The sequence below is a fragment of the Arvicanthis niloticus genome, chromosome 1 (genome assembly GCF_011762505.2).
Source record: "Arvicanthis niloticus isolate mArvNil1 chromosome 1, mArvNil1.pat.X, whole genome shotgun sequence".
Classification (NCBI taxonomy): Eukaryota; Metazoa; Chordata; class Mammalia; order Rodentia; family Muridae; genus Arvicanthis; species Arvicanthis niloticus.
This window is the reverse complement of record NC_047658.1, coordinates 3032753-3058876: the sequence shown is the minus strand read 5'-3', so window position 1 is coordinate 3058876 and position 26124 is coordinate 3032753. Positions and strand designations below refer to the sequence as shown.

At 52.2% G+C, this 26124-nt stretch overlaps 1 protein-coding gene across 10 annotated transcripts; it reads left to right on the top strand.

The window, feature by feature from the left end:
• The first annotated feature begins 1242 nt into the window (after positions 1 to 1242).
• On the top strand, positions 1243 to 26124 carry Clasrp (CLK4 associating serine/arginine rich protein). 10 transcript variants are annotated; one of them, XR_004607119.2, is made up of 21 exons: positions 1243 to 1356; positions 2479 to 2594; positions 10296 to 10393; positions 10841 to 10942; positions 11105 to 11184; positions 13949 to 14033; positions 14801 to 14949; positions 15701 to 15797; positions 17651 to 17729; positions 17846 to 17919; positions 18723 to 18764; positions 19911 to 20126; positions 20228 to 20497; positions 21321 to 21584; positions 21847 to 21890; positions 22140 to 22200; positions 22335 to 22393; positions 22473 to 22519; positions 24931 to 25013; positions 25765 to 25789; positions 26008 to 26124. XR_004607119.2 is itself a non-coding variant. In XM_034506820.2 (21 exons), the coding sequence occupies exons 2-21, from the start codon at positions 2496 to 2498 to the stop codon at positions 26048 to 26050; spliced, it is 2013 nt and encodes a 670-aa protein (XP_034362711.1). In that variant the 5' UTR covers positions 1243 to 1356; positions 2479 to 2495; the 3' UTR covers positions 26051 to 26124. The 10 variants fall into 10 exon arrangements, 7 of the variants coding, with proteins under 7 accessions (XP_034362711.1, XP_076785098.1, XP_076785111.1 ...); XR_004607118.2 differs by having other exon boundaries at positions 20225 to 20497; XM_034506820.2 differs by having other exon boundaries at positions 21847 to 21886.

Sequence of the window (26124 nt, the reverse complement as noted above, 5' to 3'; positions counted from 1 at the left end):
GAAGTAGGAAAATCCACTTCTAATCTGGATCTTGAGATGGGAAGACACATTTTAATCCAGATCAATCTGGGCCACAAGTGCTGCTGGAAGCCTACCCAGGGATGTGAAAGAAGGAAACTTTAGGTCTTTGCCTGCTTGCCCTCGTCTTCCTAGCAAGTCCATTCCCTCACTGGCATTAGAGCCTTCTTCTCTGGGATTCCAGTGTATACTGAAGACCAGCTGAGACATCCAGCCTTGTAGACTGAGTATCTACTGGATTCTTGGACTTTCTGTTCATAGTCTGCCATTGTTGTATTAACTGGACCAGAGCCTATAAATCATTTAAATTAATCATATATATACACATATTTACATGTGTATATACATATACATACACATCTATGTATATAGGTATATATGGAATTAATTAAAATTATATAATATATATGTGTGTATCTCAGAGAAATATACACCTTCAGGCACAAACATAAAGTAAATCTTTGTAAAAAGACTTTATTTTATGTATATGAGATATACCAAAAGAGGGCATCGAATCCCATTACAGATGGTTATGAGCCACCATGTGGTTGCTGGGAATTGAACTCAGGACCTCTGGAAGAGCAGTCAGTGCTCTTAACCGCTGAGCCCTAAAAAGACTTTTCTTTCTTTCTTTCTTTCTTTCTTTCTTTCTTTCTTTCTTTCTTTCTTTTTTGTTTTTTTGTTTTTTTTTGTTTTTTTTTGTTTTTTGAGACAGGGTTTCTCTGTGTAGCCCTGGCTTTCCTGGAGCTCACTCTAGACCAGGCTGGCCTCGAACTCAGAAATCCGCCTGCCTCTGCCTCCCAAGGGCTGGGATTAAAGGCGTGCGCCACTACCACCCGGCTTAAAAAGACTTTTCTATTTTTGTATTTTTTGCATATGGGTGTTCTCGGCATGTACGCACATCAGAAGAGGGTACTGGATCCCTTAGGACTACAGTTAAGAGACTGGTTGTGAGCCGCTATGTGAGTGCTGGCAGTTAAACTCAGTACCTCGGCGAGAGTAGCCAACGCTCAATCGATTTGTCACCACTCTAGCCCCTAAAATAAATAAATCATTAAAAACAACAACAAAGCGTGTCTGGAATGCTGGGCTCCTCTTCTTGCAGCTTCCAGACCACCTTACCTCTAGGACCCGTCTCAGATCCTGCAACCCTATAGGCCCCGCCCACAATTCGAACCAATCGTGAGAAACACGCCCACATCTCAGAGCCCTTCCTCGCGACCGAGGAAGTGCCTTTTGTGTAGCGCCGCCTCTCTCCTTCGTGCAACCTCTCACTTCCGCTTCCGGTGCGGGTCGTGAGTGCGCGCGAGCGCAGCAGTGGGAGGTGGCGACCAGCCGGTGAGTGCAGGCGTCCGACCCCGACCTCCAGGCTTCCGAGCGGTGGCAGTCGGCATTCATCCTTGTCCGAGGCGCTCGGGGAATTGCCGTGGGTGTCCGCCGGGCCCCGAGGGTGGCCCCGCCTGCTTCCGGCCTGACAGGCCTCAGGCTGCGCCCCTCGCCCCTCCTCAGGCCCGAGTCCAGGCTTTGCGGTTCGGCCCGGACCCCGGTCCCCAGACCAGCTCTGTTCCTGCCTTTCATCCTTCGCTCCCGCCCAGGGCCGCAATCTCTTCTTTTGGCCTGCACGCTTGGCCCGCTTCACATCCCTCCTTTAGATCTTAGCTGCCTGACCATCTTCATCTGTCCATGCCCTTTACCTGGCCTCACCCTCCTCCCCAAGCAGCACGTCTCTACTGTGCTGTTGTCTCTGTCCACTAACCTGGCTTGCAACACTGTTGCACCCACCGCCACCCTTTCACCATGCATGGTTCCTGCAGAGGGATCTTTGGGGTTCTTGTGAGCCCAGCCCTGGCAGCTAAGGATCAATTTCAGACACTCCTTTTATTTCAAAAATTCTATTCTGTTTTTATCTTTTTTTTTTTTTTTCCAGACAGCATCTCATTATGTAGCCTTGGCTAGCCTGGAACTTAGTACATAGACCAGGCTGGCTCCAAACTCAGACATCTGCTTGTCCTGCCTTTCCACTGCTGAGATTCAAGGCATGCACCATTACTCCCAGCCAATTTTTAAAAAATATTAAAGCAGGATCTCCATCTTTAGGCTACACTGTCCAAGGCTGGCCTTGACCTCAAGGCAGTTCTCCTCAGCCTTCCAAAGGCTACCTACTCCATAGTCTTTCATATGGACTGTGGTGCCCAGAATCTAGGATGATTTCTTTCCCTGAAGGAGGTCTTACCTAGGTCACCGAGAACTTTCTCAGTCCTGGACCTTCTGCCACAGGACTGTTAGGAATCCTTTTGTGCACTCGGCCCCCAGGTCTGCAGCAAGGCTTCTCTTTCTCCCCTGAAGCCAGGGGACTTGGGATTTAGCATCAGGATCAACACCAACTTGTCAGAGGACTGTAACTCTTACCCAAGTGATCTTTACAGTCCCTTTGATGTATCTGGTGCCCTCCTTCCTCAGGTAGAAGCCTCAGCACGATGTGGCACGAGGCGCGGAAGCATGAGCGGAAGCTTCGAGGCATGATGGTGGACTACAAGAAGAGGGCAGAGCGGCGTCGGGAGTACTATGAGAAGATTGTGAGTGAGCAGACGTGAGCATGGGGTGGGTGGGCTCCAAGGGAAGGGCCCTGGGTCTGGAAGTGTGTCAAGGCAGGAGCTCTTTGTCTCAGAATCCTAGTCTTCCCCGCCCCCCCCCCCCCTTTTCTACTGTGACCACTTTCTGTGGTATTGGAGATAGAAGTCTGGGCCTTGCACATGCCTCCCACCACCTGAGCTGCCCTTACCCAGTCTCTTGGAGACAATCCTGTTAGGTAACCCAGGCTGGCCTCAGACTCAGACTCTTCCTGCCTCTGTCTCCTGAGTGCTGTGCTTACAGGTGTGAGTTGTTTCCATGCTCAGCTGTAGTCATTTCTTCAGCCTTGTGGTTGGCGTGAACGTGAGGGCTTCTGTTTGTGTCAGCCTACTGTGTCTGGTGTGGCCTTGGTGCACCGGTGTCAAAGACCAAAGACTCTGTAGCTCTCTGAACATCCAAGAGTAAGACATTTGGAGCATTTTCTGCTCCTCCATCAGTGTGTTCCCAGTGCCCAGAGCAGCTCAGCCATTCTTGAGGCTTGACTTGGCATCTAGCAGTAGTCCATCAAGATTCATCAGTGGTAGCTGACCTCTCCCCTCTCTTGTTTGATACTCTTATTGCTTCTGGAGAAAAATAAATAAAAAGACAAACCAAACTCCATGCTTTGACCACAAAGTCCTTGAGGCCTCTGCCTGGCTTTCTTGGACATCTTTGCTGGTCTTTTCCATATCTACCATCACAGATACAGCTTAGTCTGACTTGCTTGGTTTTGGGACTGCTCCCCAGCGTGAAATGACAGTAGCTTACCTGGCTCAGTTCTTTTGACTGGCATTTCTGTAGACATCCTATTAACTACAGTGTGGCTGCCCAGCCTCTCTGTTCCCTTTGCCTTCAGTCTTGTCTTGAGAAACCCATTCAGCAGATTAGAGAGGTCTTTGTGAATGTAAACTGGCCCTGCCTGTCTCTTGCTCAGAATCCTATGGCTCCTGAGTGTCGTTGGGAGAAGGCCAGTCTCTTTACTATAGCTTTCAAGGCTGTACATAGTTTGGATATTCCCTATGAGGTGCTGAGAATGGAAGCCAGGAAAGGCCTTATGTTAGGCAAGTGCTCTACCACTGAGCCACGCCCCCAGCCCCTCACTGGGGGATTCTAGGCAGGGCTCTACCACTGAGCCACGCCCCCAGCCCCTCACTGGAGGATTCTAGGCAGGGCTCTACCACTGAGCCACGCCCATAGGCCACTGCTGTTCTGATAGGGTCTAGGCAAGCAGTTTGCCACTGAACCACTTGGCCCTTAGGTTTGGTTTGGTTTTGTTTTTTTTTACCTCTCCTCCAGATTTGTGCCATTCCGATCTCTGCCTGCCTCCCTTGTTCAAGTTATTCTGGCCTCCTGGCTCGCTCTGTTGCCTAATGTTTTCTTCTGAGTACAGAATGATGCACTATGTGGAATTGATTTGGCTGTAGCAGAGAAATGAAATATGAGCAAATAGCTTTAACATGACAGACATTTGTATCTTATCTCCAAAGAAGTTTTGTCTTGAGGTCTGAGAGAGCTCTGAAGGCTCCGGTTCTCATGTCTTCCTTCCACCCAGCAGAGAGGAAATGAGAGAAAGGGGGCAGGGGCTCTCATGCTTCTTGGTGAGAGACTTTCCGGGTGTTTTCCCATGATCCTTTGTCCTGATGATCTGAAAGTCGCCCAGGTCCATTCAGCCTCAAGGAAGAAGGCATGTAGATTCCCTTCCTGGTGGGCTAGGCCAGATGTGTGAGGGACCACTGAATGGGGAAGTAGAGATGGGTGGCCTGCCAGTGGAGAGCAACTGGGTGCAGCTCCCTCGCAGGCTGATTGGGGGGTTGGATATGTAGAACAGTGTGTACTTGGCCGTTGGGAGTTTTGTGGGGTTTCCTTGGGGTGACTTCACTCTTGGTGGGGCACAACAGCATACCAGAGAGAATTCCTTGAAAGTCAAGCCTAGTGACTTTGAGTGTATTTGGAGTTACACACAGAGCATGGAGGACTCATCCATGCTCATTACCAGAAGCCATGGGTAAGCTCCCTGCCACGGCCACAGCTACAGGTGACTCTACCAGTCTTCCTTGCCTGTGGCCCTTGTCAGCACTTGTGTCATTGAGGCAGCAGCTTTGTGAATGTGGTCCAGTTATTAGGAAACCTCAGAGCCATTTAAATGGCATTAGCTTCCTCTCTGAGCAGGGAGGAGATGGCCACACTGCTTGTGTGTCATGCGTAATTGAGGCTCAGGAAGGGTTAACTTGAAGGGCTGGAATGTGGCTCAGTGGTGAGTGCTTGCCTAGCCAGTGCCACCCCTCCACACGCAGAGGAAAGAGAAATAACAGACTCATAGCCCCTGCTGTTGCTGGGTAGAATGGATTTTGAATTGGGACCAGTGGGTGGGTGACACGGAGGGGAGCCTGGTGAGGGTGTTCAGGCTCGCCTCCCTGTTGGCAGGGAGCCTCCTAAGGTTTTGTTCAGGGCATTGATGAGGAAGGAACAGTCCTTGCTAGGTGGTAGGGAGAGCATGACAACAAGTGTCTGTGGAGCTCTTTGTGATGTGGTCCATACAAGCAACCAGTGTCCAGGACGGGACTGTGATCTGCGTCCAGATGTGTGGAGCCTAGCTTTGAGGACGGGAGTGTGATCTGCATGCAGATGTGTGGAGCCTAGCTTTGGGAGATGGCCAGGCTACTACTTGTGGCTGTTGGGATGGTACATGGGAAGTCGGGGTGAGGAAACCAGGCTGGGCGATGGCTGCCTGTTCAAGCGTGTCTGTGAGTGGCTGGTTTGCACCCCATCATTCTTGGTGACGGCTTTGTTTCAGGTTTTATGGCTTCTCTGCTGTCATTGTTCCTGTTCTCATCATCATCTTTCCTTTTGAGATTGGATCTTGCTAAGTTGTACAGCCTGGCCTAGAATTCACTGTGTAGCCTAGGCTACCCCGCCAACTCACATTCCTTCTGCCTCAGCTTCCTGGGTGCTAGGATTATAAGTGTGTGCCTTTGTGTCTCTTCTCTAATTTGGATAAAGAAGTGCAATCTACAGGACCTGATGGGGTGGTACACTTTTAATTCTTGAATCAAAGGGTGGTGTTTCTGAGTTTGAGGTCAGCCTGATCTCTGTAGCAAGTTTCAGGCCACATGGGGCTACCTGGTGAGACTGTCTCAAAGGACAAAAGAAAAAGAACTACAGTCCCCTGTCGATGCACAGGTGGGAAATAAGTCTCCTGGAAGGCCCAGCTAACTGCTGGGCCAGGCATTCCCCTGACTTCCTCATGCCCGCCCTTCCCTGTAGATAGGTCATCAGTATGGAGTGCAGGGCTGTCCTCTACATTGAACTGTGAGCCTTAGAGGGTGGAGCTTGGGATGTGGGGACTGGGTGTCTGTTTGTGCGTGCTGAAGCGTTACAGGAAGCAGTGAAGGACAGGGAGCCGCCTGTATGGACTCGTGCCCTGTCTGAACCTGAGGGAGCACAGCCTGGGAGGTAAGAGTGGATTCAGTTGATGCGTTTGCCTCCAGTGCTGGGGTGGAGCCTCGACATCCTCCACACTGGGTACATGCTCCACTCAGCCCGGGCTCAGCATCTCAGGAAGATTCTTTGCAGTATGGCCCACAGAGCCAAGAGTTAGGAGAAACTAACTGTGTAGGTGAGTGAATGAAGGAGCTGTGGGCTGGGAGATAGCTCAGTGGTTAAAGAACTTGCTACAAAAGCATGAGGACCAGTTCGCATGGTGGTCTGCCTGTCGTTCAGCCTTAGGAAGGCAGAGACTGGGTCCCCAGATCAAGCTGGCTAGCCAGGTCAGCCAGCCCTATCAGCTAGCTTCGTGTTTGGATGAGAGGCTGTGGCTTAGTGAACAAGGTGGGAGAGTGACAGAGGGTGATCCCTGCAAACATGCACACATGTGAAAGTGACCATGTACATGCACTGAAAGGCTAGTTACCTCACATCCAATGTGGAGCACAAACCTAGAGACAGACACACTGGGAGGCAGGGGCAGCTGGAGCTCTGTGAGTTCCAGGTCAAATTAAATTACGTGATGAGACCCTGTCCCAGACAAACAAAAAAAGGAAAACCAAACCGCCAGTATGGCTGGTTTCAGCATGCCAGGTAATGCAAACACAAAGAGTGGTAGTTGTTGACTGGATGAGGAGAGGGTTGTTCTAAAGTATGTACAGTTTGCACTTTTCAAGATGAGGCCGTCATAGAGATGGGAAGTGTAGTTCACACAGAGAGGGGTGTGTTAGTTGAGACACACTATGCTGTCTGTGTGCTGAAGCAGTTAAGGGCTGGGCCAGCACGGCAATCAGAAGAGCACTTGCCTAGTGTGGGCGAGGCTCAGGGTTTAATCCCCAGTGCAGCACAGAAGTTCAAATGAAAATAGTTGAGTATAGTTCTATGTTAGCTACTTTGTACCTCAGTAACAATTATCCTAAAATTGGAAAAAATAAACGAAAGGCAGAAAGGAGTTAGGCCTGCCTGTGGTTGGGCCGCCTCTGCCTGATGCTGGGGTGATTGGTTTCAAATGCAGGCCATGTGGCTTTGCCTCAGTTTCCTCATGTGGGAAATGGGCGTTTTAGGGTTGCTGGGAATATTCTCACAAACAATGCTGTTGTGAGAGCCAGGCTGTTAGGGCTCCTTGGCTTTTCCACAGTGTCATCCCCCTAGGCATGCCCTGGCCTGGGGCACTTTACCTGGGCCCTTGCCTGCCACTTCTGAGATGCAGATCTCTCCAGGGTTCTCACACACTTGCCAGATTCCATGCTGCACCTGGCAGTCCCTAGAGTCTTAGCCTCAGACTAGCTGGAGGCCCGGTGGCGGCCCGAGGAACTGAAGAAGGGAGGAACTGAAGAAGGCAGGCAGATGCGCTCCAGGACTTGATTTCACAGCTTCCCAGCTGCACCGTCAGCTTTTTCACTGTGAACTCAGGGTGTCTTGACAGCCCAGCGACCAGCTGTCAGATGAGCAGGGTACCAGTTGTGGTCACTGTGGGTCTTTGCACAGGGCCTGCATCCACTCCCCGCTGGGGGAAGCTGAGGACTATAAGCACCTTGGCCGTTGGGAGGCTGTGGCTGAGAGCCCAGCATTCTGTCAGAGAGGATCCTTTTCTTCTCTTGCCTGATTTACAGGTCTTGAGAGTCCACTGGGGACCAGGCCCTGGGGACAGACACAGCACTGAGCAAAACAGATCCCAACCCCTGGGGGTGGGGAGGGGGGGAAAGACATCCTGCTGCATGTTCTTGTGGGAGGGAGGTGGTGACAAAGCTAGCTGAGCTGGATAGCAGGTGCTGGTTGCTGCCCTGAAGAAAACTTGAAGACCCAAGGTGCTCACATGGGGTTGCTTGGGGGAGGCTCAGGAGATGTGAGGTAAGGGAGAGAGTGGCCCTACTAAGAGGGAACAGTAGTGGACAGGCCCACGAGCCTGGACCAGGAGAGCGGAGGAAAGTCAGGGAGATGCCCAGAGGTTGCTGGGAAGAGGGGAGGATCATGGCTTTGAGGGACAAGGGAAGCATTACAGAGAGCAGAGCCACTTGCTCCAGGGAAAAGATGACCCGTGCACAGCAGGACCCAACCAGAGGACGTGCTGAGACTCTGGCAGAACTGTGGGAGCCATCTCAGAATTCGTGGAGCAGCATAGAGCCCCTCCTGTGGCTCTTCCCTGGTTCATACGACGTGACCCCAGTAACTACCAGGCCAGGGCAGTTATGCTTTCCCCACCATAGTTTACACTCTCCATGATGCTTTTGTGTTGCCGTGGCTTGTGCAGTTGTAGCCCTTTCCCCAGTCCCAGGACTCAGGCTTCAGGATAGTGGACTAGGTGGGCTCCCATGTAGGTGTCCTATTTTTGGGCTGGTTTTGGTTTGTTTTATTTTTTAAATTATTTGTGTCAAAGATAGGAGGTGGTGGCACTCACTTTTAATCCTGGCACTCAAGAGACAGGTGCATCTTGTTCAAGGTAGCTTGGTTTATAGAGTGAGTTCCAGGACAGCCAAGGGTACACAGAGAAACCCTGTCTTGAAAAGCCAGAAAGAAAGAGGGGGGGGGGAAGGAGGGAAGGAAGGAAGGAAGGAAGGAAGGAAGGAAAGAAGGAAAGAAGGAAAGAAGGAAAGAAGGAAAGAAGGAAAGAAAGAAAGCAGGCAGGCAGGCAGGCAGGCTGGAGAGATGGCGCAGTGGTTAGGAGCACTGACTGATCTTCCAGAGGTCCTGAGTTCAATTCCCAGCAACCACATGGTGGCTCACAACCATCTGTAATAGGATCCAATGCCCTCTTCTGGTGTGTCTGAAGATAGCTACAGTATACTCGTGTATATATAAAATAAAAATAAATCTAAAAACTAAACAAAATATGTTGAAATAAAAGGAAAGTAATAATTTGTGGGTGCATTATGTATGGGCTTTTCTGTTCAAGTATGTTAGCACATGTAGAGGCTACAGGCCGATGTTGGATATTCCCCATAGATGCTCTCTCTTGATGTGTTTGACCCAGGAAGCAGCCAGGATCCACTGTCTGCCTGCCCAGTGATGGGATTATGGGCAAATACTGACATGCTTGGCTGCACTCTGTGTTAACAGCTTTTTTGAGCTATAAGTGCCATGCCAACTACCCATTAAAGTTCACAGTTCATCGCTACACTGAATTAGTGGCAGGATGCTTGCCTAGCATGCTCAAAGCCCAGGGTTCAGTCCCCACACTGCACAAGCAATGATGCCAGTGCCTTGCGCATGTCTGGGAGCCCTCACTTCCCATCCTCCCTTACCCTCAGTTCTGGGGAGCTTCTCAGTGTCTGTCCACTTGATGCAGTGTTTTGGGCTTCTTTCCTTGGGTCCTGTGTGTTCAAGGCTCTGCTGTGTTGTAGTAGATAGCATGTTGGTCCACTTTATGTCTGAGTAATGCCACACTTTATTATACAAGTAGTCTGCTGTGTTGTTGGCATTTTCTGGCTCCCGTGAGTAGTGCTGACATGAACATTAGCATGTGTAAAATCTGTACCTAGAAGTAGAGTTGCTGGGTCGTATGATGATATTTTTTGTTGGACTTTTTATTCATTGCAGTTCTTTGCAGTGCCAAGGGTGGAGCTAAGTGGAACTAGGGCCTCCTGCCTGGGAGTTAGGCAGTGCACTGTTGCCCCAGCACAGCCTCAGCCTGGGTTAGCCTGTGTGGCACTGAGTTTCTTGGTGCCTTGCCTGTGCTGTTGTCAGTTCCACTGTCCCACTGCATATGGAGTGGGACCTTCTCTGCCTCCTGTCTCCCTTGTGCCTGCAGATGCACCACTGTCCTTGCCCATGTGATGTTGCTGCCCCAGAGGCTGCACCAGGTTCAGGCCTCGCACTGTGCTCCAAATGGATGGCTTGGGATGGGAGTGAAGAGTTAGGGGTAACACTTGAGACAGTGTATGTCTGTAGCTCAGGTAGGCTTTTAATTTCTCATCCTCCTGTCTTAGTTCTGAAGTAGCTGGGATAGATAGGCCTGGCTGGCAGGACGCCTCAGCTAGAGCAGAGCACAGCACCTCTGGCCACGCCTGAAAGGACACCGTTCCCTGTCCCTGAGGGTGGCTAAGCTGCTGATGCTGTGCATGTTGGCTCACCTGTGAGGTGTGGCTCAGAGACTTGACCCAGAGGCCAAGTGACCACTAGGTCTACTTAGGGAGGCATGATGGGCCTTGGCTCCTTGGTGACTTCTGACGTGTCCATCCCTGCAGAAGAAAGACCCCGCCCAGTTCCTGCAGGTGCATGGCCGAGCCTGCAAGGTTCACCTGGATTCTGCAGTTGCCCTGGCTGCTGAGAGCCCTGTGAACATGTAAGACGGTGGGGGTGGGAGTGGGAAGGTGGGCAGCATAGTGTCAGAAGAACTTGAGGGTACTCTAGAGTCTGCAGTAGAGGCTCAGATAAGGACAGACTTGTGTAATCAGGCCAGGAAGGCATGTGCAGCTGACTGTCAGAAGTTATGTGGGTGCTCACAGTAGGGAAGGAGTCAGGGCTGACTGGTGGCAGAGGGCAAGTTGCCAGGGGGTCCTGTTTCAGGGTGGCTGTGCCTCTGTTAGTACATCCTCAGCCTGGCTTAAGTTCCTTCCTATTGCCTGGCTCTGAGAAGTGAAATCCTGAGCTTGTGGACTGGCAGGTGAATGACTTGTTGGGCCCCAGACCTCAAGTGTAGATTTGGGTGGATGTCAGAGGAGCTTGGAGTGGTGGGGACAAGTGCTTGGACTCTGAGATCTGCCTCTCTGACTGTGTCCTCCCACCTCAGGATGCCCTGGCAGGGAGACACCAACAACATGATTGACCGCTTTGATGTTCGTGCGCATCTAGACCACATCCCTGACTACACCCCCCCACTGCTCACCACCATGTACGTGTCCTGCAAGGCTGGGCTGCCCCAGCATACCCTTGACCCTGAGCCTTGCCCACTCCCTCCCTTAGCCAGGAGCCTAACCACCACCACTCACCACCCCTTTTCTGATGCCTGGGGCTTGGGTTCTCACCTTCTCTTTAACCCCACTCCTCCCCAAAGCTCCCCGGAACAGGAGTCAGATGAGCGGAAGTGTAACTACGAGCGGTACCGAGGCCTGGTGCAGAACGACTTCGCCGGCAGTGAGTGGCGGGGCGGGGTGTGGGGCATGGGGGCCTGAGGCTGGACCACCTAGACAAGGCTCACCCAGGTACTTGCTGTTGGTTGCCCTTGGTTCTGTCCTAGTCTGTGTACCCTCTCCCCCTTTTGGGTCTTCCTTCATGAAACTGGCACAGGGTCTCTGTGAAGTTAGAGACTTGGATGTCTCTGCCCAGGAGGCCTCCCATCTCTTTCCTCTGATTCTATATAGAGCCCTTTTTCTAAAAAAGAAGGGAGGAGGGCACCCACTTCATGGGTGAGGGACCTAGGAAGAAACTCTGTCTTGTTGTGAGCAGAGCCCTGGGCATGCCAAGTCTGGCCTTCACTGTTCCCTTTTGTGAATGAGAGGTGATGGTCCAGGAGACAAGGACTTTCTGCTGGGCTTCCCCAGGAGGGCAGATCTTCTTAGGCAGGCTTCTCTGTCAGATCATCAGGGTACACCTGTATGTGGCTGGGGATGTGGCTCGGTGGTGGAGCACTGGGATGTGTAAGGCTCTGGGTACCAACCAGGGAACTGGCTCAGTATTCTCTCATGGAGTACCTGCCATGAAAGCCTGACAACCTGAGTTAGCTTAGGAGAACCCACTCCTGAATTGTCCCCTGACCTCTACATACATGCCTTGTTACATTGCACATGACATGCATGATCAGATGGAGACTCTGGTTCTGTGCCTAGCATTGCAGACAAAACAGATTAACACCTCCGCTGTGTCCCTGCGTGGCTTTCTACAGGGAGAGGACTCAGTAGTTCCCCTTTCCCTCCTGTGTTTTGTGGAGCTGGGATTGGTCCAGGGCTACACACACACACATGCTAGGAAAGTGCTCCCCTATAAAGCTGTACCATTAGACCTAGGGATGTTTTTCTCACTGTTTGTATGTTTGAGACACAGTCTTACTCTATAGCCCGAGCTGGCCTGGAAGCCATCATCCCTGCCCCACCCTCCCCAAGCAAGGACCACTATGTCCAGTTTGATACCTCCATTTTAGTCAGAACTCATGGGTGTCTGGATATTACATCTTCCCTGCCTCTGCCTAAGCATGGAGAGCTCCCTGGTGGGTGCCCTTGGTCAGGGTCATCCACACAAACTCCTTTTCTGGCAGGTCTCTTTTCCTCCCCGTGGAGTATTAGGTGTGTCGGTGGGTCTGAAAGCCTTGCTTCAGGCTGACACAGGTGGCCCTGCACGTGGGCTTCCTAGTCCCTGACTTCTGTATTTCTAAGATGCTTTTATTAAAATAAAATGTGGTTAAAATCAGAGGTAGCCACATCCTAGCAGGCAGTTCAGCCTTAGAGTCAAGAAGTTTGTCATTGCCGGGCAGTGGTGGCTCACACCTTTAATCCCAGCACTTGGGAGGCAGAGGCAGGTGGATTTCTGAGTTCAAGGCCAGCCTGGTCTACAGAGTGAGTTCCAGGACAGCCAGGGCTACACAGAGAAACCCTGTCTCAAAAAAACAAACAAACAAAAAAAAAACCAAACAAACAAAACAAAACAAAAAACAACAAAGGAAGAAGTTTGTCATTTGTCACCATGGTGCTGTCATTTTTTTTGCTGTCAGTCCAGGCCACATGGTTCCTTGTAGCTGAAACCTGGGCTTCCCTTAGTTCTTTGGTCACTCCTACAAGCAGTGTGTCCTGTGCTGCTCTGGGGTGGGGCCCCAGGGACAGGCAGAGAGCCACTGCACACTCACATGAGCAGTCTGAGAACAAGCCTGGGTAGTGTAAGAGATGGTCTGTGAGTGTTCCTGAAGGGACGTAAGACAGCAGGGTAGACTTGTGCTTTCTGCTGGGCCAGGGGAGGTATAGATAGACTCAAGCCCCTGAAATAGAGTACACAGAGGTCCTGGAGTACAGGCATTGAAGACAGGCCAAAGAGCTGTGGGAGAGGGCAGTAGGGCCTTTTAGGATATGGAGACTAGGCAGGAGTCAGGTGTCTGTCACAGCCACAGAGGGGCCATGCTTTGTTACCTAGCACAGACCCCGATGCCACAGACAGAAAAGCTGAGGCACTCAGGGTCCTACAGTGGTCCGGCACCACACCTCCTCCAGAGGCTGAGGCAGAGAGATATCAAGTTCAGGATTTGCCTGGGACAGCCTGAACAACTTTATGAAACCCTGTCTCAAAAAGAGGGCTGGGGATGTAGTTCCATGCTAGAGGACTGGTTTGGCTTAGGTGTGGTCTTCTGCTCCTCACCTGTTCCCCTTACAAAGAAAGAAGAGCTTAGCTGAAGCCTGCAGAGGGGCAGGAAAGGACTCACATGAGCCCCAAAGCGGGGCTGAGGAGAAACTGGCTGCCTCAGTACCTGGGAAGTTCCTGAAGTGGGTGCTGGGGGGGGGGGGGGAGACACAGTCAGCAGACACTCCGTTAACAGAAACTAACCCACAGGAGCACGTGGCAGCCTGCGGGGTCTAGATGATACCCAACACTTACAGGCATGCTTATGGTTCTGGAGGCCAGACAGGCTCCATGACAGTGGTAGGGGCCCCTAGGTCCAAATTACTCACTCTGTGAGGGATCCCATTTTACAGAAGAGGGAACTGAGACACAGGTCAAGGGATAACATCATGAGCCAGGTCACAGTGTGAGCGGATCATCTGGCTGATGTACTGTAGTCACCTGGGTCCTAGACAGAAGAATGATTTGAGATAGGTGACCCTGCCTTGGCTGTCCCCCTCCTCCCGCCTCCTGTGTCTTTGTGTCCCACTCTACTCACATGTGCCTGGCTGGGCTGACCTGTGCCTCTCCTTGCCAGTCTCTGAGGAACAGTGCTTGTATCAGATCTACATTGATGAGCTGTACGGAGGCCTGCAGAGACCCAGCGAGGATGAGAAGAAGAAGTGAGTCAGGGTCTGATATGATGGGGCGGGGACTTGATGGGTGTTGCCTCCATATATGTAGAGGAAGAGGCAGCAACAGTGGACAGGCTCCGCCCAAGCTTGTCCTCCTACCTTGCAGAATAGGAGGAATGATTCCTGTGGGGAAGGCCGGGGAAAGCAGTACCCTTGGAGTCAGCCTTTAGGCCGGAGCTGCGAGGACCATGGGTGATGGGGAGTCACGCACTTGTGGTGCAGCATGCAGTAAGCTTGCAGCCCACAGCACTGACATCACTCTGCCGGGCCCTGGAGGCATCAGTGCTGCCAGCCATCTCAAAAGCCAGCTTGGTTGGGTGCTGCTGTCGGAGCCCTGCTCAGATCTGGGAGCAACCACTTACAGGATCTGCTTCTTAACACTCAGCCTTGGCTCCAGGATAAGGGTTCTGGGATGAGGCGGGAAGTATTGACAGTTGAAGTTACCAGTGGCCTCTCAGTATGGCCCCTGAAAGCACTTTGTCCAAGATGACTCTGGGACTGAATGACAGTCAGGCTTGTATCCTGACAGGAGTAGGCCAACATGGGCAAATTTGGGCAGTCCAGGACAGTGGTACCTTAGGCAGGAAAGGAGGACTTCTTGGAAGAGGAGGCCCTGTACTAGGACAGGAATGGGAAGGACCAGGCCATAGTGGGGTGGGCTAGAGTGGCACAGCTTAGGTAATATGTAGCCACTTGGGGCCTACCTGTGGCCCTGCTCCTACTGGGTGCCCTCTTGCTCATGGCTCTTTTCCTAGGCTGGCAGAGAAGAAGGCTTCCATTGGCTATACCTATGAAGATAGTACTGTGGCCGAGGTAGAGAAGGTGGCTGAGAAGCCAGAGGAGGAAGAGTCACCAGCAGAGGAGGAGAGCAACTCGGATGAAGATGAGGTCATCCCCGACATCGGTGGGGTCCCCTCTCTGCCCTGCCCACCTGCAGTCCCTGGGCATCGGTTTTGTGTCTCGTCCCTCGCCCTCTGTGGGGTACCCATGCTTACAAGGCCTTCCTTGCCCACCTCAGCTACAGGGCATCAGGCTCTTGCTACTTCCAGCTTTCCCTGTCCTTTGTCTTGCCTGCACCCTATTCCCAGTGTGCCTCCCCTCACTCCCCATCTCTGGGCACTGATCTAGAAGATCTTCCATCTAGGAGCTGGCCCTTCCTCTTCTACCTGGGGTAGCCATGCTTTGCTCTGGGAAAGCCGCCTTCCCCGTTCCTAGAGCTGCCCCTCATCTTCCAGCCTCTGTTGTCCATACCCCACCGTCACCTCCTTCCCTCTGGGTGTGCCCAGTAAGAAGACTGTCACTGCCCCCTCTCTATCCTACTCTTTCTGGTGCACATGCGGGCTTAGCCCCAGGCAGAGCCGAAGTTCATGTCCACCTTTCCTGCCCTCCCTCTGCGCTGCTCTGCTGCCCACCCCACCTCCGTCTCTTTCCACCTTCCATCCTCTTCTCTTTCCTGCACTCCTTCCACAGACTCATCCACCTACCTACACTGGTCCCTGCTGTGCTGGCCAAGCCCCAGCTTGGGCCTCACAGCTGTGTTAGCACAGCAACATCCTCCCTGAAGGTGCTCTATCTAGCAAAACTGCCCTGACTTGGGGTGCTCCCCTCCTCTTCTCCTGGGGCTTGGGTCCCTGACAGCCTTTCTCTTGGTGCAGACGTGGAGGTGGACGTGGATGAGCTGAACCAGGAGCAGGTGGCTGATCTCAATAAGCAGGCCACAACCTATGGCATGGCTGACGGGGACTTTGTCAGGTGAGAGTGCTGCCTGGTATGCCATACTCTGGCCCTTCCCTGGCTTCTGCATCACATGCCTGCTACCAACAGCTGTTCTCAGCCTGTGAACTATGAATTTGTGGGCCCACTTTCTGCAGAAACATCTTGGCATACAATGTGACCTGGAAGCTATTAGTTCCTTGGGGACAGCACCCTCTAGTGGTCAGTCTTATGCATTGGTTCACATGATAATGAGGTGCAAGCCTCTGCCACTGCCTGTACCTGGTTTACATCAGTGGCACCAACAGATCAGAAACTGTTTTTTGTGTGGAACTAGGGATCAGTCCCAGGTCCTGCCCTAGTCTGAACCTAGAACCCTCTAGCACAGCTGCTCTTCCTGACCCTGCAGCTCTTTCATACAGTTTCTCAGGTTGTAGTGACCCCAACCATAACATCATTTTCATTGCTATTTCATAACTAATTTTTCTGGTGCTATGAATTGTAATGTAAATATTTCTGGAGATACAGGTTTGCCAAAGGTGTCAGGACCACAGGTTGAGAACCACTGTTCTAGTGCTTTTGCCCTTAAGGGATTAAAGGTGTTTGTTGCTGCCACTACCACCTGCCCCCCCACCCCCCCCCAAAAAAAATTGAAGAGAATCTTATTTATTTATTTATTTTTGTTTTTTTTTCGAGACAGGGTTTCTCTGTGTAGTCCTGGCTGTCCTGGAACTCACTCTGTAGACCAGGCTGGCCTCAAACTCAGAAATCCGCCTGCCTCTGCCTCCCAAGTGCTGGGATTAAAGGCGTGCGCCACCACTGCCCGGCGAGAATCTTATTTTAAAATTGTGTGTGTATAGTCACACACACACACGCACACACACACGCACACGCACACACACACACACACACACACACACACACACACACGCACACACACACTGGTGCGTTGCCCATGCTAGTACCAGAGGAGGACATCAACTCTGCTGGTCTGTCCACTTAGTCCTCTGAGATGCCTCCAGATGACATCTGTCACTGAACCTGGAGTTGTGCTGATGGTTGGCAATCCTCCTGTCTCTGCCTTTCACAGTTACGGGCATGGAGTAGCCACATACAGGTTTTAAAGTTTTCTTGTGGGTTCTTTTTGTTTTGTTGTGAGTTTTATGTGTATAGGTGTTTTGCCTGTGTATAGTTAGTTCTGTGCATCATGTGCAGGCCAGAAAAGGGTGCTGGACCCCCTGGAGCTGGAGTTCAAGGCAGTTGTGAGCTATCAGATGCGGGTGCTTACAACTGAACTCGGGTTCCCTGGAAGGACAGTCGATGTTCTTAATTTCTGAGCCATCTCTTCAGCCCCGAGTGCCAAATTCTTCTAAACCAGCACAGAGGAAACTTGAAGAGGGTGCTTCACAACTAGTTTTGGGGCACCTGCCACCTTCTGGCCTCCAGGAGCACCAGGCACACATGTGATAGGCAGACACACACACAGGCAAAGCACACAGAAAACAGATCTAAAACCAGTTTTTTTAGGTGCTCAATAAAATCTATTGAACATCTCAGAGAAATTAGGTGTAGTAGCCCACACCTATGATTCTGCAGTCTGGAGGCTGAGGCAAGAAGGTCATGAGTTCAAACCTAACCTGACAGAACAAGACCCCATCAAAGGGAAGGGCAGGAAATGACAGGACAGTGCATGCCTACACATCCCTTGGCTACTAGGATTACATAGTGAGTTCGAGACCAGCTATCCTATAAAAGCAAAGCCCTGAATCAGGGAGAAAGGACATAGTTATCCAGGAATCGTGGATTACCATTAGATTCCTACTGTCTTTGCTGCCTTTACCAGGGCTCTGCCCACTCTGAGCCCTTCATGCCGATTCTAACTTCCTCTGCAGGATGCTACGGAAAGACAAGGAAGAGGCAGAGGCTATCAAACATGCCAAGGCCCTGGAGGAGGAGAAAGCCATGTACTCGGTGAGGTGGGGGGGGGGGGGGGAAGGTGCAGAAGTGTGTCTCCAGTGAGGGCACATGGGCAGAAGTGTGTCTCCAGTGAGGGCACATTCCTCACCCTCCTGGTACTCCCCATCTAGGGCCGTCGTTCCCGGAGACAGCGAAGAGAGTTCCGGGAGAAGCGCCTGAGGGGCCGCAAGATCAGCCCTCCCAGGTAGGATTTCACCCCTGGGCAACCCTCAACTGCCAGGGCCTTTAGTGGAGCCTGGCCTTGGCTCAGCAAAGAGTCCTAATGATGCACCTGAGGCGACAATTATAGAGCTTTCCTTGGCCACCTGCCCCTACCTCACAGTCACCCTGCTAGACTAGGGACTCCTGGGGAGTGGGACAGGCGGCTGCTAAGGATAGCTGGGGGAATTGTGGCCAGAACTCAGAGCCCAATCACACACAACCCACCCGTGCTGGTCAGTTTCAGGTCTACAGGGTCTAGATTAGTGACTCCTTTCTTCTAGCTATAGTTTCCTCCATTGCAAAGTGGAGAGAGGCCTAGGCCACGACCCACAATGAAGTCTTGAGAGAGGATTGGTTGGAGCAGTTGCATATGGGTAGAGAATAGTCTTGGCCTGGGAGCCCTGGGCAAATGTCTGATGAAGGATCGTGTGTGACAGTACCACCCTACGAAGTCACTTGCCCCCACAGGGACTGCTCCTCCCCATGAAGAGTGAAGCCTCAGATTTGAGATATGTCACTGAATTAGGTTAGGCACACTGTTTTCATGCCAGCATGGATCGGGGATTGGTCATCATGGCTTCCAGTGTGGCACTGGAAAGCTGGCAGCACCAGGGCTGTTCTGGTTGCTGTTGCTTAGAGCCTCATGGTGTAATACAGAGACAGATGTGGGATCCCCACGATGAGATGGGGTGCACAGTCTGCAGCACTGGGGTTCAGGGTGGGATAGGTCCAGGTCTACACCGGCCAGCCTGGTCTTAGCTCTGTCCTTCTCTGTTATCTCCATAGTTATGCTCGCCGAGACAGCCCCACCTATGACCCCTATAAGCGGTAAGTGTCAGTGCCCTGGAAGAAGCTGTCATTGTTGGTGACCTTTTGGGTCAGTCCTGTGGCCGAAGGCATCCTGTGGTCTGTAGGTGGGGGGTGGGTCTATATCAGTTTTGCTTTTCCAAAAAATTTTTTAAAATTCAGAATCTCTTTTTTCTTCCAGTGTTAACATACAGGCTTGTGATATAATCAAATACAACATAAGTGACATGGAAATCTGATGTCTTTAACACGAGATTCCCAGAATTAGTGAGAAATGCCAAGCACTGACAGGGGCTCCAGGGCGATGTCCCAGGGTATTGGGTTGTAGAGGGCCCTCCCTCTCTAAGGCCAGGGGGCGGGGCCTGGTGGGCCAGGGACCTTTTGTGTTGACCTGCTTTTCCCTAAAAGGAGTTCCCACTAGGCCCAGTGTTTTATGGGATGGGATTAGCTGAGGACTTCCTCTCCAGGTATAACAGGAAGACCTCACTGTGTTTTGCTACTGTTCTAGGGCTGGAACCCAGGGTCTCTTGCATAGGCAAAGCTTTTGAACTACACCCAGTCTTTTCTTTTTTTCTTTTCTTTTCTTTTCTTTTTTTTTTTTTGTTTGTTTGTTTTTGTTTTTTTGTTGTTGTTTTGTTATTGTTGTTTATTGAGACAAGGACTCTGATGTAGCCCTGGCTGTCCTGGAACTTTCTATGTAGAGTAGGCTGGTCTCAAACTCAGATCTTCTTATTGCTGGGATTAAGGGCATGTGCCACTACCCAGCCCTCTACTTTCTGCCCATTTTCTTTTGGTAAAATTACATTTATCAGTCTGGGTGGGGGCAGTGCACATGTACCACAGAGCTGAAGATAAAAGGACAGCTTAGAGCCAGTCCTCTGTCTGCCATGTGGATTCTGGGATTGATCTGGGGTTGTCAGGTTTGCAGGCCAAGAGCCTTTACCTGCTGAGCCAACCCACCAGCCACAGATTTATTTAGTAATTTTTTTTTCTTTTTTTCTTTTTTCCTTTTTTTCTTTTTTTGAGACAAGGTCTCTCTATCCTAGCTCTTAACCTCGCTATGGATGTATACCAGGCTGGCCTGGAACTCACACATCCCACTAGGACCCTGGTGCAGCTGGGGTTCTGAGTGCTGCCTCCCTTTTGCCCACCTCTCTCCTGCTGCAGGTCACCTTCGGAATCCAGTTCCGAGTCCCGCTCCCGCTCTCGCTCCCCGAGCCCTGGCCGCGAGGAAAAAATCACTTTCATCACCAGTTTTGGAGGCAGCGACGAAGAGGCAGCTGCTGCAGCTGCTGCAGCCGCCGCATCGGGGGCTGCCCCAGGGAAGCCCCCCGCGCCTCCCCAACCGGGTGGCCCCGCTCCAGGCCGTAATGCCAGCGCCCGGTCGGTAACGCTCGTGCCTGCCCTAGCTGACCGCCGGGAGGAGGGACGGGCCCTCTAGGGCAGTGTCGCTGACAAATCGTTTTCCCCCCGTGCTTCAGCAGCCGCCGCTCCTCTTCGTCCTCCGCCTCCAGGACCTCCAGCTCCAGATCCAGTTCGCGCTCCAGCTCGCGCTCCCGCCGCGGCTATTATCGCTCTGGCCGCCACGCGCGCTCCCGCTCCCGTTCCTGGTCCCGCTCGCGCTCGCGCTCCCGCCGCTACTCGCGCTCCCGCAGTCGCGGACGGCGGCACTCAGACGGCGGTTCTCGCGACGGACACCGCTACTCACGGTCGCCCGCCCGGCGCAGCGGGTACGCGCCCCGCCGAAGGAGCAGGTCTGTGCTGGAGAATGTTTGCGATAGGGCAGGAGCGGGTACTGGGGAGGCGGGCTGGGGACAGATCAGGCCCGCCCCTCTTCTCGTGGGAAGCACCAGTGGAAGCTGGACGGGGTAAGTACCCAAAGTATGGGGTGGGGCATGAAGGTATCTCCTTGGCTTTTACCTGGACTTCCCAGTCTGCGAGACCTGGGAACCTCGTGGGCGGGGCAACAGTCTTTGAAGAAGAGGGCGGGTTCCCAGGGGACAGAGGCTGTGGTGGTTTTAGGTTTGGTTGGGGAAAACAGTGGTGGAGAGTTTGGATAGGGCTAGGCTTAGTGACAGAGCTGGAATTCCTTTGTCTGTAGAACAGACACAGCTATAGGGGTCACCAGTCATTAACTGCCAGGCAAGCCCTCATCTTTCTGTTGCTCTAAGTGGGCCGAACATACATGTTACCAGGCTGTGTATATGCTCAGTACTGATGGCGAGTACTAGTCAGCCCAGGGAGATTCACTAAGTGCTTGGAAACTGGCTTCTGGGTCTTCCCTGTAGCATGACCACAGGGGAACGGTGGAGGGAGGGGAGGGGGCCAGAATGGGGCCTATCACAATTGTGGCGTCTGAGTGCCCTGAGCTCCCCCAGGGTATTAGCACCTAAGCGTCTAGTGAGAAATGGTGTCGGATGCTGACTGGTCTAGAATGTGTCTAGGGAGCTGTTCGGTCTCTGAGGGAAGTATGTAGGAGAAGTGTTCGCCCCCAAAGGAGGCCTGTGCATTTGGGAATTGGGGTGACTTCCTGTAGGTCCCTGGAGCCTCACAGCCTTCCGCCTCTGCTATACCTAGGAGCCGCTCCCGTTCAGGTGACCGCTACAAGCGGGGTGCCCGGGGCCCCAGGCATCATAGCAGCAGTCATAGCCGTAGCAGCTGGTCCCTCAGCCCTTCCCGGAGCCGAAGTCTGACCCGTAGTGGAAGCCGCAGCCGCAGCCAGAGCCGGAGCAGAAGCCGCAGCCGGAGCCACAGCCAGAACCAGAGCCACTCGCCGTCGCCCCCAAGGGAGAAGCTGACCAGGCCGGCAGCGTCCCCTGCTGTGGGCGAGAAGCTGAAAAAGTGAGTGAGGGGCCTGGCTGGTGCTGAGGGAGCCCCCTCTCAGTTTATTTTGAGGTGAATGTGACAGTACCCTGGCTATACTGCAGTGTAGGGTCAGTGCCATCATGCATGGCCTTGGCTTGAGAAGGCTGTCGGAGAGGGATGTGGTTCTGCCTAGGTTCTGGGGGTCAGGAACATATCCTGAGGAGTCTGGAACCCATAGCTGATGCCGGTCCTGAGGCATATGGTAAGAGTGGCATTGCCATTTTCTCTCAAAACCCAGGACCGAACCTGCCGCTGGTAAAGAGACAGGAGCTGCCAAAGTCAGTAAGAATTTGGAACTCGCCCGTCTAATTCCCGTCAGCAGCAGTGTCCAGAGTTGGGCCCGGTGGGCCTGCAGGGGGCCCAGGGGGAGGGAAGAGCCAGCCCAGGGACTGGGGAAGGGCTACCCAGGCAAACTAAGTCCCATCCCCGCCTCCCACGGGGCTCCAGCTGGCCCCCAAGTCCCAGACTCTTGGCTGAGGTGGGCTGGGCGAGCTCTGGGCACCCACGCCTATCCCGCCCCTTCTCCCGCAGCCCAAGCTGACCCCACAGGAGAGGCTGAAGCTGCGGATGCAGAAGGCTCTGAACCGCCAGTGTAAGTCCTGCCTCCGGTCCAGCCGGTGCTATGGGAAGAGTGGGCTGACCTCTCCTGAGGCTGCCTGAGCAGGTCAGGTTGGCAAAGGGACTATGAGCACGGACGGCCCTCAACCTCACACCCTTCCTCCACAGTCAAGGCGGATAAGAAGGCAGCTCAGGAGAAGATGATCCAGCAGGAGCATGAGCGGCAGGTCGGGCTGTGCTCAGATGGGCAGGGCACGCAGGTGGAGTGGGGGGCTGGACCACCCCTCACGGCTGTTTCTGCTGCAGGAGCGAGAGGATGAACTGCGAGCCATGGCCCGAAAGATCCGAATGAAGTAAGGCCCCGACCTGTGGTCCACCCATCCTCCTGTTGCTGGAGCCTCTGGCTCCTTTCATTGGCTCCGAAGCCCATTGCCATTGCTGTCCTCTTCTCCTTCTGACCTCATGTCTGAACAGTGTCTTAAAACTCCCCGGCCTCCCCATGCCTGGCAGTTGTTTCCTTGGTGTTTGATGCTTAACAAGTGGGGAAGTGAGACTGCCTGTAGCGGGTCTCTTGGCCAAGAACTTTTCCTCCTTCTCTTCTTTCTTGTCCTCCACTCTGTGTTGGGCAGTAGTCAGAGCCTGGGCCCAGATCATAGGCTTGGGGTTTAGTTTCAGCTGTCTTAAGTCTCTGAGCAAGTGGCTCTGGGTAGTTACTTATAATCTTGGAGCCTCAAGTGGGCCATCTGCTCAGTGCCCACGAAACCAGGCAGCATTCTTACCTGAAGACCTCGGTTGGCCACAGCCTGGGCTGCTGTCAGGGATAGGGCCTGGTCCTGTCAGCTCTGTTTGCTTTGTGTTATAGTGGAGGAACAAACATTTTGCTTTCATGAGCTCAGTTGTCTTGCTCTGTGGAACAGGGGATGGTTCCTGTCTTGTAGAAAGCCATGCCAACCGACTGGGCTGTGGGAGGGCCTGCTGCCAGGTGCCCAGGCCAGCTCCTGCTCCTGCTTGTCATTTCTTTACAGTACATATCATTTGCATTTTTGTTTTTCTTCCTTCCTTCCTTTCTTTTTTTCTTTTCTTTTCTTTTTTTTTTTTTTTTTTAATGTGTACTTTAAGATTTATTTATTAGCCGGGCGGTGGTGGCACACGCCTTTAATCCCAGCACTTGGGAGGCAGAGGCAGGCAGATTTCTGAATTCAAGGCCAGCCTGGTCTACAGAGTGAGTTCCAGGTCAGCCAAGGCTATACAGAGAAACCCTGTCTTTAAAAAAAAAAAAAACAAAAAAAAACAAAACAGATTTATTTATTTTTATGCATATGAGTATGCTCTAGCTGACTCCAGACACACCAGAAGAGGACATTGGATCCCATTACAGATGGTTGTGAGCCACCATGTGGTTGCTGGGAATTGAATCTAGGACTTCTAGGAGAGCAGCCAGTGCTCTTAACCACTGAGCCATTTCTCCAGCCCTTGTTTTTCTTTTTTGAGATGAGTGTTTTATAGTGTAGATCTAGGTAGCCTGGAACTTACTCTGTAGCCCAGGTTACCTTTGAATTCATAGCAACCCAGCTCCATCTTCCCAAGTGCTGGGATTATAGGCATGGAAGATCATGTCTATCTTGGTGTGAGAGGGGGGAGGAGGAGGGAGGGAGGGAGGGAGCCAGCCAGCCAGCCAGCCAGCCAGCCAGCCAGCCAGCTAGCTAGCCAGCCTGTGCACATGCGTGTGTGAATGTGTGGAGGGTGGAGGCCTGGAGGATAACTTGTAGATAGCAGGACTCTTCTCCCAGTGTAGGACCTGAGGGTAGAACTTGGGTTGTCATGCTTGTGGCACAGTGCTTACTGAGCTGTCTTGTCATGTCATTGTGTGTGGCATGCTCGTTATTGAATGTCAGACATTGTTGTCTGGTGGAGGCATGGTGTTTCATGCGTGTACAATTCCACGGGAGAATCATGAGTTCAAGACCAATCACAGTCAACCTTCTCAAAGATAGAACTCTAAAGGGCTGGAGAGATGGCTCAGCAGCAGTTAAGAGCACTGACTGCTCTTCCAGAGGTCCTGAGTTCAATTCCCAGCAACCACATGGTGGGTCACAACCATCTGTAATAGAATCTGATGTCTTTTTCTGGTATGTCTAAAAATAGCTATAGTATACTCATGTAAATATAATAAATAAATCTTTAAAAATTACATTAAAAAAAAAAAAAAAAACTCTAAAGAGTTACCGGGGTGCCACTTCACCGTCACCACCTGTTTGCATCATCCTTGTCTGAATCTCAATTTTTTTTTTTTCCTCCCAAGTGCTGGGATTAAAGGCATGTGCCACCACTGCCAGGCGAGCCTCAATTTTTTTTTAAAAAAGATTTATTTATGTATATGAGTACACTGTCAGTGTCTTCAGACACACCAGAAGAGGGCATCAGATCTCATTACAGATGGTTGTGAGCCACCATGTGGTTGCTGAGAATTGAACTCAGGACCTCTGGAAGAGCAGTCAATGCTCTTAACCGCTGAGCCATCTCTCCAGCCTTGAGAGCCTTGATTGTTTTACTCTGCTGTTCTCTGGATAGCATCATGGTCCTTCTCGCAGCCCCCAGAACAGAGCAGACAAGGCTGCCAGCGTTCCCAGTCCTGGCTATGGGGAGACAATTGGCCAGCCCTCTAAGTATGCTAGGTCTGGCTTTCCTGATCTGGGGAGAGGTGCTGTACAGTCCAGCAGGTGCTCACCCCTCCCTGTTGGTTGCCCCCCCTCTCCCCTTGCAGGGAGCGAGAGCGAAGAGAGAAGGAGAGAGAAGAGTGGGAACGCCAGTATAGCCGCCAGAGCCGCTCACCCTCCCCGAGATACAGTGAGTGCTTCCCTGCCCTTCCTGCAGTAGCAGGGTCAGGAGACCACTAGAAAGCATCAGGGCTAGCCGGGCGGTGGTGGTGTTCGCCTTAAATCCCAGCACTTGGGAGGCAGAGGCAGGCGGATTTCTGAGTTCGAGGCCAGCCTGGTCTACAGAGTGAGTTCCAGGACAGCCAGGGTTACACAGAGAAGCCCTGTCTCGAAAAAAAACAAAAACAAAACAACAACAATAAAAGAAAGCATGAGGGTGCTGTGCTCTTACCTCTGGTCCCAGCACTCAGAGGTAGAGGCCAACCTTGTTACAAGGAGAAATCCTGCTTCAAATAAAAAATTCTAACCTGACAGTCAGGCATCTGGGCTAGAAAAGTCACCACCAAACTCAGGATCAACCTTGACTACAAAACAAGACAGGTCCCCCCACCCCAAGAGAGCAGCACTGTAGAGCCTGGGGTAGGAGGACGGCTTGATTTGGTGTTTGGGGCCAGCCTGGATTACACAGGGAGACTATCTTAAAAGGTCCTACCAGTCTGGTCTACATAGCCAGTTTCAGATTTGCCAGGGCTGCATAGTAAGACCCTGGTCTCAAAACAAAGCAGTGACAAAACAGTCTGCATCCGTCCCTTTTGTGCTGAGAATGTGGGGGGAGGGGCTTGATTCTGGCACAGAGATGGCCTATCAAGGGTGAGGAACAGACTCCAAGATGGCGCATCAGAGGCTGGCGGGCATCACACCACCCTCCTTTTCTTTTTCAGGTCGAGAGTACAGTTCTTCCCGCAGGTGAGGCTGCTGGCCCAACCACCATGGACGACCCTCCAAGTCTTCTAGAATCCCCCCATGTCCCTCCCTTTGGCATCCTTTCATTTGGTGGGGCTGTACATGTTCCCTAGAGAAGGCAGTCCTCCCTCTGCACTCCAGTCTCCAGGCATGTTGGTGCATGTGTGCATACAAGGGAGGCTCCCAGCATCCCACCCTCAAAGTCTTCCTCTTCTCTGCAGGCGCTCGAGGTCCAGGTCCCGAAGCCCCCATTACAGACATTAGGCAGAAGACTGAGTCGGGGGCTCTTATGCTGCTGGGTTTCTGTAGTGAAATAAAAGCTAACATTATTTAATGGA